Here is a 13,116-nt window from a genome sequence, read left to right on the forward strand (position 1 = left end):
CCCCCCCCCCCCCCCCCAGCAAGGACTTATTTTACTGCCATGAAATAGTCTTCCATTTTAAAACAAATTAAAATTCCACAACAAAAATGGTGAATTCTACAGAAAGCATTTATATATCTCAACATACACAGTTCTTAATAACAAGAGATGTCTTGATCTTGAAAATCTAAAAAAGGAGCACAAGACTAGGTCTTGAGTATGTGTGAAGGATAAGGGATGGAGAAAATGCTTCAGTAGGACATAAGAATGTGTTACTAAGTACACTTCAGTTTTCTTCATCAAGCAAAACATTCCAGGCAATGGGTCTTGAACAGTAAGAGAGAAAACACTGGCACTGCAATCAGATTTGACAACTTAGACAAGGCACAAAATAAAGAATGACAAGCTCCTGTTCAAAGGTGACTTGTAAACATCTGATCAAGGAAGAAAAAAACTGAGGTAACAAGTCAAGGAAGCAGTATTAATTTGAGGCGGGGGACAATAAAGGACAACTAGATCAAGCTGGGTGAAAATAAGTTGAGAAAGGGAAGAGGGATGGAACAAGAAAGGCCAAGGCCAGGGATGTCAGATAGATGACACTTTTCAGGTGTGTAAACCACCCAAAAAAAAGGTAATTCAGAACTAGAGGCAAAAGTATATGAAGGATTAAAATTATTACATGATTAGATTTGCCTAAAACATAAAATTACCCTTTTTGCCAACTGAGTAAGTTGTTTCCAGGACAGTGGCACAGCATGACAAATTGATTCAGGAAGCAAAATCAATAGTTGTGAAAAATGTTATCTGCCGTGAGAATCTGGCAACACCAACCAAAGGGTATACTCAATCTTAATTTCACTGGGGTATAGCAGTGGTTTTCAACCTGCTGTTCGCAGAGACTGGGGGCCAGCAGACTACGTCTAAGGGGGCCACGTAAGATTACTACGATCAATCACAAGTATGTGAATACCAGGGGTCCTAGTTTTCTACAGGGAAGAAAACTGAAAAACCTCCATTTAAAAAAGAAAACAAAACCCCCAAAATCCACATTTTTCCGCAACCTACCGAAAGCATAGCGATAGTGGTATCCTGCAGCAAGCAGCACCATTTCTGCTCTCTCATTTTTGCAATCCTCACCCACCGATTGTCTGAGACGTAAAAACTGCAGCAAATATTGAAGAGAGCAGTAATGGCACCATTCACTGTGGGACACCACTGTGCTTTCAGTAGGTCATGGAAAAATGTGGATTCTGTGTTTTTCCCACAGCCGGCAGGAAACTAGGATCCCTGGTGAATACCCACACTTAGAATTTAAAGGGGTCCACTCCTCCATTCAATATTTTTTCAGGGTCTGCAAATGAAAGAAGTTTGAAAACCACTGGAGTACAGTGATCAGGGCTGGTATATTGAAGGCATTTACCTTAAGGGTAGTGACCTGCTTGGACAAAATGAGATGGCTGCAAGGTGCTGGATCTCAGATACAGGTATTCCGAGACTTCACAAATTCCAAAATTAGATGCACTAGCATCTGACAACTGAAGCATATACTGCAATCCCAGCAGGGAGGAAGAAATCCAAATATCTTGGAGAGTACGTCTATACTAGTCACAGGCTTGAACCTGGCTAAATTAGTACATGCCAAGCTTTGGCCTGCTGCGGCTAGACTGGTGCTAGCATCCTTCTAGGTAGTTTACAATTAATTTCATATTTCTCCACTAAATTGTAATCACATCTGTGACTGCAATGTTTACACACCCTCAGTCCTGTCACCTGATGCCACCTCCCAATAGGACTACACTGCCATATAAACATGCATATTTTAATTCCTTTGTGGCCTAGGAAAAATTAGAGAATGATTAAGGCAAAAATAAGCATAAAAGCTCAGTTACATTTTCAAGCGCTAGTCCCCCAGAGATGGAGGGAAGGCGATGCCGTCCCAGCACAACAACTTACTGGAAGTTCTTTTTAAAGTAACACCCCCAGCTTGCTGGAGGGAACAGTGTACACCTTCTTGGCGCTTCCCAAGAAACTCCCCAGTATTACTTTTAAAATAACAGTTGTAGCAGGTGCTTCTCTGATCCCAAAAGAGCAGTCCAAGCAATACAGCTGAGAAGGACAATGTGTATAAGCAATTGTAATGCTCCTGTTTTGATCCAGGCCAAACCCTGAGCCAGTCACTCTGGAGTCAAATGAAATGTTTGCTTACAGTCGGAGAGATACAGAATTTCCTATGTCAATCAGCTGAAAAGACTAGAAAAGGTGGTAACTCAACATGGATCATGAAAGCATAGTGAATTCCTTCTTCAACCCTTGCTGAAAGCCATCTCCAAATGCTAATGTGAAGTCTGGAGGGCAAAAAAATCTTTATGGAAGCCAACTCCATTTCCGTATATTAGCTAAACAAAGTTAGCAAGACAACAGCTGCAGGTCCTAGCAAGATCATGCAAGGTTGTCAAGGACATTCAAAATAAACTGGAGAACTGATCCAATAAAAACCTGAACATTACTAAAACAGAAGGTGAAACAGCCTAAGGCTGAACTGGAGGAACTACAAGAAGGCTATAAATTTGCAGATAGCTGCTAAAAAGTTCAGCAAGACAGGAGAAAAACTGCCAACCTAGATGAAGCAGCTATATTAGTTGCATGAATCAGACTTCAGATGCAGAACAATACCATTAAAAAAAAAAAAAAGTGAATGGCAAGTAAGCAGACAAACCTGAGACTATTCAGTGACAGATTAAGGGTCAACAGAAGTAAGCCCCCACTATGACCTGCCAGCTACAATATTTACTCCACTGTTTTTTACATATATTAATATTAAAACAGAAGATGGCAATAAGACCAGAATTTTCCCCGTGTGTATAGTGCACCTATTAAGTTACCAAACAAAGCATGGGAAGCCAAGATTTATTTATTTTTGTCAGGGAACCAAATTCTGCTAAGTCAGTGATCAGTCATAACACAGGAAGTGCCAAACAAACTTCCTCAAAACTTGACAAAAATACCAGATTGACAGTCCTTACCTGTATAAAATGACTGCGGCAAGGTGAAAAGAGGTTCCCAAATGGAACTAATAAACAAATTTCTAGTTTCCATCACCTTCTGCCTTCCCATTTATCTCCAGTCACATTGAAGGAAACTTAAAAAAAAGATTTCTGACCACCAATCATCACAGGAATTAAGTAATCACTAACAAGGAATCGAGGCTACTGTAATGTCACATTAAGGATATTCCATTTACCATTTGTGAAAACATGTATGATTTCTTTTCTACTTTTTAAGAAAAAAGAGAAAAGTTCGTCTGCAACCCAAAAGAGAGTAATATCAATTGCTGAGCAATATAAAAGTTTATGCAGGGACAGTCTCTCTTTCTGCCCTTAGTAAAGAGTTACCAAACATTTTTTTAAAAGGTCCACCTCCCCACCCCCCAAAAAAAAGGGGGGGGGGGGGGGGAAGAGGGGTTGGAATGCTGGCCATGGTAGTAAGCTAGAAAGAAAGGTCAAAAGAAACCCTAGGGACAGCACCAAGTTTCCTCTGAGAAAGAAACAGACTGAAGTTAATAGGAAGTAGCATGAAGAAACAGCATATGAGAGAGAAAAATTGATTGTAAAAATCTAATATAATCAAATAAATGTATTTCTCAACATTTACTAGCACTGCTGAGAATGTGAAGGGTTAATCCTTGCCTGGTCTGTCTCAGGACAAGAGGTTCAAATTACCCAAGGTAAAGCTGGGGGTGGGAGGGAAAGGAAGGCAGTCTGTAAGCACAGTTAGTTCTGGTGAATAGTAACTTTGTTCAGAGAACTAGTACTAATATTGAGGTGGAAAGTAATATGACCCTAGAATTTCAGATTTTCAGTTGGTTACTAAACTATGTAACTCTGGTTCATCCAACTCCAGCTAAACATATTACTGCACAGGATAAAGTTCACACCTAGCATACTCTCCAATAAAAACAATTAAATGATTCAGACAGTCTGTCTTTTCCAAAGAGATACTGCTGAAATGTAGTGCTTTTCTGATGGCTGAAGCATGGAACTCAGAAGACCTTTTAAGGAGACAGTCACGGAGAAGTGAAGTAATGGGAAGACAGAAGGAAAGCTGTATGCTTATTTCCAAAGGTCAGGGTATTATGGAATGAGATGAAACAGACTTGAAGAATTTCTCTTCCAAGAAGACCTTTATTTGAAACCCCAGTTATCAACGACTCTGGGAAACTAGCTAACCATAATAATAATTCTAATAAGTATAATAATAATCATTATAATCATAATACTGTATTTGTTATTTAACTATATGATTCTCCTGCAAAAGGCAACAAAATGACTCTAGTAATTTGTTTGCCTCCAGATGAAGTTTGCTCAATTTACAAGGTCTCTTTTCTAAGAACTGCAAATGCCAGCAAGCATCTGAAGTCAAGCAGTGATCCAGCCTATGCTATACAAGATCCTGCAATGGAAACTTGGCTATGTTGAGTCACAAGCAAAAAAGCTAGCCAGTTCCTCCAGAGCCCCACAGCCAAATGCAGCAACTTAAAAATGTTGCCCTGTGAAACAGACAGACACGTATGCTCAGAAAAATCTTGCTGGAAGTGTTAGTGCCACATACTTTTCTCATAACCACTTATGTAACCAATCCAAACCTTCAGAATGGTCTGATTTATGTACATTTTTAATTAATATAATCACTGATACCTAAAGAGAACTAAAAGCCATAATAGCCAAAAATGGACCTAAATTTTCTTCTTTATCAAGTGAGTATAGTTTCAATAGTCATTCCTGAATTCCTAACAAGTTCTCATTATTAAGCTTTGATAACATTGTTGAAATTTTAGAGGCAAGTAAAAGCTTCAGTATAAATATTTGGTGCAGTATACAGAATATTAATAGCATTCTGTAGCAAAAGAGGGTGTTTTCTTAATTGGCAACAGAATGCTTTCACAGCAATTTGTCTTATGTCTGCATGTTTTCTGCACACTTGCTAATATTACATTGTAGCAGGCTGCTGCCTTAAAGAGGCTTGTAGCAAGCTGCTACACATCAGACTAGCACTGCAGGCTGGCAAGGGTTTCAGTCCAGCTCAGATGCAGGCAGTTAGAAATGATCACAGGCTGCCTAGGAGGACTGGACAAGCTAATACAGATAACTGGCCATAGGAAGTTAAAAGCTCCAAGTACAGGTGCACCAATACGTTGGTTCAATATCAGATCAGTACCAATATAAAGAAAACTGGCTGTATCAGATATCGACCCAATGGGGCTGATAATTTAACTAATAAATACCCGTGTTGGGCACAGCCCCAGCGCAGCACTTGGGAAGCAAGGAGCACAGCCAGCAGCGTGGAGAGCTGCCTCCAGCTGCTAAGTCCTGTGTGGTGGAAGGGGAGGGAAGGGGTGTGGGGGGGGCAGATAAAACGCCCCCCCGTGGTAAGGAAGGGGGCAGAGGGAGGTGCTGCTCAGCTGGGGCAGAGGGGGCCAAAGCTGCAGTTCATGTGGGGAGCAGCTCCCACCACTGCTTACACCCCAGCAAGACATGGGGTTGGGGCATGTGCCCCCCAGATGTGTGGGGCAGGGCAGGCTGCAGCCAGGGCTGTGAGGGGCTCTTCTCGGCAGGAGCTGGGCTGGGAGCGGGTGCCAGTGGCACCAGGAGGATGCTGCATCCACCCCAAAGTTCGCTGCTGCTTCGCTGCCAGCTCTACCACCACCGCCAGCCACCAGGTGCAGCCCCGGTTCAAAGCCCTGCCTCCACCCATGCACCAGGAAGAGCTAGGGCTGTGGCAGCAGCATTAACACCAGAGCAGCAGCAAAATTTGGGGTGGATGCAGCATCCTCCCAGTGCCACCGGCACATGCTCCAAGCCCAGCACACACCGAGAAGAGCCCAGTGCAGCCTGCCCCACCCCATGCAGATTGGGGGGGGGGGGGGAGGGAGGTAGGCCACACGCCCCTTTCCCTGTGCCCTCCTGGGGTGCAAGCAGCAGCAGAAGCTGCCTCCCCTCCTCCTATGAGCCATGGCTCTCACCACCCTGCCTGGGCAGCACCTGCCCCTGGCTCCTCCCTCACCGTGGAGGATGTTGATCTGCCCCCCATCCAACCCCTTCTCCCACAGACTGACTAGCTGGAGGCAGCTGTATCGGAAATCGGATCAGAATTGGCCAATATGGAGCCTTAAATATCAGCCATTGATATCAGCCCCAAAAATCTCTATCAGTGCACCCCTAGATCCAAGTGAAGGATGCTAGGAGAAAAACAGCTAGAGAGGGTAGAGGGAGAGGGAAGACTGAGGTGAGGAATTGCAACACAGAGCTGAGGTAAACCTCTCTGGGTCTGGGAAAAGACTACAGGGTGAGAAGGCAGGCTACAAGTCTAGAAACATCAGAGAGCCCTGTCACAGGGTCTGAGAACGACCCAGGGGCTACAAGGCCAGGAACAGTGGCACCGCAACAGAACCAAAGTCAGAGCCAGACTGAGAAGGAAAACTGCAGTACGGAGGGAACAGCAGTGAGTTGGAGGAAACTTCTCAGGACTGGAGAAGATTCACGACGGAGTACACTCTGAATGGATAATGGTATGTTTGGATTCTTGAGGACTGGGATATGCAAGAGGAGCAAGTGTGCCCAGGAAATAAAAGACTTTTTATTGTGTCAAGTTTAAAGATGGTAAGATATTGGACTTGAGCTAAGTGAGTCCCCAGCTTGCTACATGCATATATGTTTTTTCTTTTCTAAACAAAAAATGTATAGTTGTAAGGAAAGAAAATCCTCTGTTACACAGCAGTACACTATTTATATTTGAGCATTTTTTAAATCATTATATTTATGATGCTGAGAAAAATAATTTCAAAAAGATTTTCAGACATTTAAAGATCACAAGATAGTAACTTTTTTTTGTTCATGGTAGAGTTGAACATGGTCATTATTTACATAGTTAATTATAACATAATTAAAAGGTAGACTTCAGTTCTTCATTAGTTGTTTCATGATCTAGGTGCTTCTACTACTCCCATCACAAAGGCAATTGACAAAACTGTCTCCTTAAATTATATAAATTGAAATAATTTGTCCACAGAGATAATAATGTCTTTATCACTCTTAAGAGGAGCAAAGACTACCAAAAACAATAATAAAGTAGCAGTTTTGTCAGTTTATATAATCATGTTTCTCAAACTAATTCAGGAAGCTGACCCACCATTTTGCCACACAAATAACAAATTTCAAAAGGAACACAGTTAAAATAGATGTTAATAGAAATAATTGAGTTTAACACCAGTCAGTTCCACTGAAGAAAGGCACTTAGTCTCAATGCATATATTAAAAACACAATTAATTATGTATTAGATAGCTACAGGAATCCATTTCAAGACAGCAAATCATGGTCATGCTCTGAAACCAATGACAATTCTTCAGGTACCAAAAACAAATCCATAGAAATATATGTACATACAATGTAAAAATGCACTGTAACGTTTGAAGCCAGTTTCCTGTTCTTGTATATTTTAAGAATAGTTGATTACGTAAAAGATTTCCTTGCTTTTAATCTTTTATTTTATCTATATATCACCACTGACAGCAACTAGATCCTAACAGTTCATTTAACATTTCGTTTGAAACTATTAGATGCTTTAAAAAAAATAAAATGTGTAACCTCTTACCTGAGCATGAAAATTTGACATAGTCGTTGTCTCTATATCTTTCTTTCCCAAAATCTCCATTTTCACTGGTGAATTGGGAAAATTATATGAAAAGTATTCTAAAAAGTCAGGTAAATAAGTAGCTGCCCCATGAACAATACCCATTACATAGTAAGCGGCACAGTTTTCATTTTCACTAAAAACCAGACCCACAAACTCTTCTGCAAACCTCTCCATCTCCACAGGAGATAAGTGGGAGAGTTCGTTACTGTAGGCATGGATAACAGATGCACCTCCATTAGGCTGGTGCTCAATATGAATGAGCTGTTTGAACTCCAATGTGTCCAATCTTTTGAGTTTATTTTGAACCCGTGGCTCCTTTAACGAGACAAATGGAAACTCACTGTTCTCTGGTATCTTGGACTCATAGTCCTTCTTGGGATCCATAATTTTCCCACTGAAAGCCTTAAGATGATCATCTATGATGCCTTTGGCTTCTTGATCCTCAACATCAGAAACCAATCCTGAGCAGATGGTTTGAATAGATTTGCTGTACATTTTTGGACGCTTTCTTTTCTCACTCTCTTTATGTTTCTTTTTCTTTTTCTTCTTTACTTTTTTAATTTGTAATTCTTCTGCATTGGTTTTTGGTTTCTCCTTCCCACCTGTTGAGAGGAAAAAGATTTATTTCTACCTGCATAAAACATGTATTCAGAATAGGACTCAAATTTATCCATACCTACTCTCACTAGGAAGGGAACATTTAATGTTACCGTGAGGTATCAAACTTGAGTGCACCTTGCTAAAGCCAACTAACGACTGCAGCCAAATATATACTTACTCTGTATGAGTTATCTAGGATGAAATAAATTGAAATGGAAACATGCCTCAAAGAATTGGCTGTTACAAAATTTGTTTCCCTGATCAAGCATACTTTTTCTTCATCAATAACCGAGAAGTGAATTGAAATCATTTAATTTCTGGCATGCAAGTCATTCTTCTAACTTTATCTCAATTGTGGGTGATACCTTTTATTGGACCAACTTCACAAAAACTGTTGCCCCTCAATTCCTGGACCATCACAGCTACAACATTACTCTGACACTACCAACACAGTGGTAATTCCGTCATGCATTCTGCTTTATTTTCCACCCTAACAGCAGAAATACCCACGCTAGATTTCAATGAGTCTACCCATGGCAGCATGGAATTCCATCTGCTCTTCTCAGGTAGATACGATTTTAGAATGCAAATCCAGGCAGGCTTAACAGCTCAGAACCAAAGAGATTAGAGATACATCTTATAGAATATTATCCCAAGTTTTGGGAAAAATTCCAACCCTGTTTTAAAAGAAGAAAAAAGTACCAACATTAAGAGAAACCCTGGAATATAACTTCTGTCTGGAGAAAAATAGCAAAAAACAAGAAGTTACCCTCAAAACAGGTGACTCCATCTCTAGCTGATCCAGTAATGCTCATAAAATCACAGCTTTAGAATATATTAAAAATAGGATGACCATATTTTTAAGGAAATCCAGGACCCTGCTCTGCCTCTCAGCTGATCCCCACCCCAGGCATGAGAAGCCCAGTCTGACCCTAGCCACTGCTCAGGAGGGTGACAAAAGGAGTCAAAATACAGTTTTACCCAGGGTGTCACACAGACACATGTATGCACATGCACATGAGGAGCCCACGCTCACAGTTGCGTTTTCCCCTGGCCCCAGGCAGGAGGAACAGTACCCAGCCCAGCCCAACGCCCTCCCCCACCTCCAGCCACTGCTCAGAAAGAGTCAGGCTGGGTAGCACAAGAGGGGAGGTGCCAATCCAGGACTTTTGTTTCCATTTTCACTAACCGGCCAGGATGCTGGGATGGCCTATGAAATCTGGGACTGTCCCGGCCAAACCGGGACATATGGTCATCATAGTTAAAACATATTCCCTACCGAGCAGGCCAGACATATGAAGCAGAGAACTGAAAGTTCTTTTTTATATTTAAACAACCCTGTCTTCAAATGATTCCAAGGTTTCATTCAAAATTCTGGGAATAAACAATGGTGAAGAAAGTAGTAATGACATCTGTAGGCATGTAAAATTGCTGTTAACATAGCAGCCTTAGTTCATGCCTCATTGTAAAAACTAAAAGAAAGGAATATTACAACTGTGTTTCTGTTAGTATTTGGCTTGAAACATGTCTCCAGAAGAATGAGTTACCCAGGTTCACATATGGCAGCTAAGAGATTGAGCCACTGCTTACAGCACATCTCCTTGCTGCCTCTAATTTGTCTGGTATTCCTCCTTTCCCTTACTCCCTTGCAGAGCATCCCAAAGTGCACTGTCCATTCAGCCACCTCCTTATGTTATACACAGAAGAGCCAGCATACCTACACCAGTTACCATTGGAGGTTCAAAAGATTTGCAGTTATATGCAACTAATCATGCTCTGTTTCACATATTTAGTTAATATGCAGTATTCAAACATAAAATGACAGTCACCATCCTCAATACCAGAGCTTTTGGATGATTTGGTTTCCAACTCAAAACTGGCATCCAGATAACTTTGACTTTCATAGATTTAAACAACAGAAAGAACCCATGTGATCATTTATGCTCAGTACACACATTAAAATTATTTGCTCTCCTGGCAGAAAAAACACTTACCTGGAAATGTCTAAACAGACATTCGAATGCCAAGCCCTTGAAAAGCAGAGAGCTTGCAGTGCTGACGCTGAGCAGCTAGGGGGGCCTGTGCACGTGTGCTCTACAGACTCCCCCAATCAGCCGTTCTGTTTTGGCAGAAGTACATGGGGCAGCCTGGCCTGGCTGACCCAGACTGCTCACAGTCAGTCTGTCTCTCTGCTACACAATGCAGGATTGGAAGAGAGCACGTTCTGCTCCCCACTTGGCTGCAGTAGAGTCCAGTGGGCAACACACTCTTCCAGGGGAAGGATGGGGACGGGTGGAGAAGCAAAGCACCCTGGGATGTTGAAAGGTTACACTCTGGCTTCCCTCAGAAGAGAACACGTACAGACAGACATTCACTGTCACAGGAGAAACTTTCCTAGGAGTGATTTAACCCTGCCTGTTCCCAGGTTATTTTTCTCCTGGAGTAGCCATTTTTGCTCTGGGAGAAAACTCCTAAATATATGTACACTCAAGAGTTTCTCATGGGGGAGTAGCAATTCAGTTACTACAAGGAAAAATCTTTTTTCTTCATTCTGTCTTTCAAAAACAAGACGTATACCTTATTCCAGGGCATGCTAGAGTAGTAGTAATGTTTGAACTGATGAAAACCCAGTGGTTACATACAAATAGTTCTTAAGAACTCTATTTGGCAAGTATAATTATGAAACGCTTGGCATACTTTTATCACTGCTAAAGCTCTGGTCTTTTTATGACCTCATGTTTCTGCTATCCCAATGAGCACAACTACTGCTACTGAACAGACTTCATGATTGGAACTGGGTTAAGCTAGTTGTCTTTCTAACCAGTTAAATGTAAGAAGGTTCAATTTGTCCCCTCACAGCCTGTTTGAAAGTTGAAAGCTATTATACTGTTTAGCCCTTATTTACCTGTTTGCCTGGGAAAATATGGGCAGCTACTCACAAGACAACTGTGACTCTGCTCAACTGCTGAGGTTGGGAAAGGTGGGAAAAGATGCTTTATAAATTTTGCAAGATTTAGAAGTTAAGTGAACAACAATTACTACATTTTTTTTTTTTTCAGAAACACACGGTTCAGAATATGTTTGCAATTCTAAAAATAAAACACGGTTACTAACAGCACTGCTGCCTTCTACATTTTTAATCATCTTATTGAAACAAGCTCAGCAAATTTGCTTTTCCTACATTTAATCATTTAACTACCAATGACAATTGATTTTTTTGTCTACTACCTCTGCTTCTTTCAATTCACCAATAACTGTACATATTTTACTCCTGTTATGCCTACTACATACAGTACAATAGACATAACAAGAAATCACAATATTCTTCTTTTAATCTGCTAGCGAAAATCATTTTACACTTCACAGTTAAAAGTATACTTTAAATGAAAAAAAGCTTTCATTTATGGTGGCCAGGTAAATATTTGAGTGGTGTACACAAAAGATAAATGGGTAAAATTTTCTAGGGCTAGAAATTGTTCCTTTGTTTTCCAGACCCTGGTTATCCTATAGTGCTAGGGAACCAAGCCTACACACGCAGGGAGGGAGATCAAGTGCAGTTACTTTTGCCCAGAAGAAGATTAAGTAGCAGAAATGGCTGTTATCACATTTCAACACTTACATGCACACCAAAATTTCTAACAGCTATTTTCTGGGGACTGGTATGTGTTGTATGCGATAAAACAACGCAAGTACAAAAGAGAAGTCTTGCCAGCCAGTAACACATGCTTCTTTCCCCAATGTTGAGAACCTTGTGAACTGATCCAAAAATATAAACATTTATAACTAGGTTAAGACCAAGCATGAAAACCTGAGATGAACATGCAGATCGTGATCTCAAAAACCACAACACAATTTGTTTTTCTTCAGCAGCACAAATTCTAAAGAACTCAAAATACACAACTGGACTTTTCTTGCATAATAGGCCTTTTTTCCTCAGGAAAGGACAAGACTGTACCCAGAAGTTTCTCCAGGTCTTTCAAACAGATGTTCTAGAACCTGAGTAAGTAAGGAGCAGAAAAAGAACCAAAGCCTCAGTAAGCTAAAACATAAAAAAAGATTCTGAACATAAGGTTACAGTTATTCAGACCTACTTTTCCATACTAGAAGGAGGTACCCCAGGACCTTCTAAGGTAAGTACTAACATTTCTCTCTCTCTCTCTTTCTTTAGTTTTAAACTCTGGCTCCAATTCTTTGCTTTTAGGCTATCATAGTCAGTTCTAAGCAGGCAGCAGAAAGGGTTGAAACCAAGAATATTTTGTTCCAGAGAAAAAGCTTACATTCTCAGGCAAGCCTGTCCTTAGGCAGAGACTACTTCTAGAGTTCAAAAGGTGGAATTTAGAAATGACACGGTCCTTAAAGTCCAACATGCATAAGAGGCTGGATCTTAACACACTCTTAACAATGAAAAACCCAATCAATTTCAAAATAAGTGCTCTACCTCAAGAACAAACTGAAAGTGTTAAATTTACACATAATATTTGTAAGCCTTCAGGAATATTAAAATACAACTAGAAATGTTATTTTCATTAACATTAAAACAATGGTTTCAACAAAGAAAAGGGGACAATAATCTCAAATCCTCTCTCAGCTGTTTTAAAGTTGAGGTTCATTGGGGATTTGCTTCTTTTGGGGGGGGGGGGGGGGGAAGAGAAAGGGGAGGCAGTACTACCACCATTTCCCAAATACCCTAAATTTCTGGCAAGTTTTATAATCAATGGGGCTGAATTTTTCTATGCCATGTGTCTGCCTTGGATTGTTTTTTGTTTGGTTGTGGTTTTTGTTAAATCTGTTTGGTTTTGTTATTATTGTTTAAATTTCAGCCATTTCTGAAAATGGGACTAGGGAAA

At 40.7% G+C, this 13,116-nt stretch overlaps 1 protein-coding gene across 1 annotated transcript in view; it reads right to left on the reverse strand.

Annotated features, from left to right (window-relative positions):
• RSBN1L (round spermatid basic protein 1 like) overlaps positions 1-13,116 on the reverse strand; it is a 56,206-nt gene that overhangs the window by 33,366 nt on the left and 9,724 nt on the right. The window contains exon 3 of the mRNA XM_025209599.1: positions 7,628-8,271. Within this exon, the coding sequence (XP_025065384.1) occupies positions 7,628-8,271 (644 nt within the window). The remainder of the gene's footprint in view (positions 1-7,627; positions 8,272-13,116) is intronic.

Source organism: Alligator sinensis, unplaced genomic scaffold (genome assembly GCF_000455745.1).
Source record: "Alligator sinensis unplaced genomic scaffold, ASM45574v1 scaffold670_1, whole genome shotgun sequence".
Classification (NCBI taxonomy): domain Eukaryota; kingdom Metazoa; phylum Chordata; order Crocodylia; family Alligatoridae; genus Alligator; species Alligator sinensis.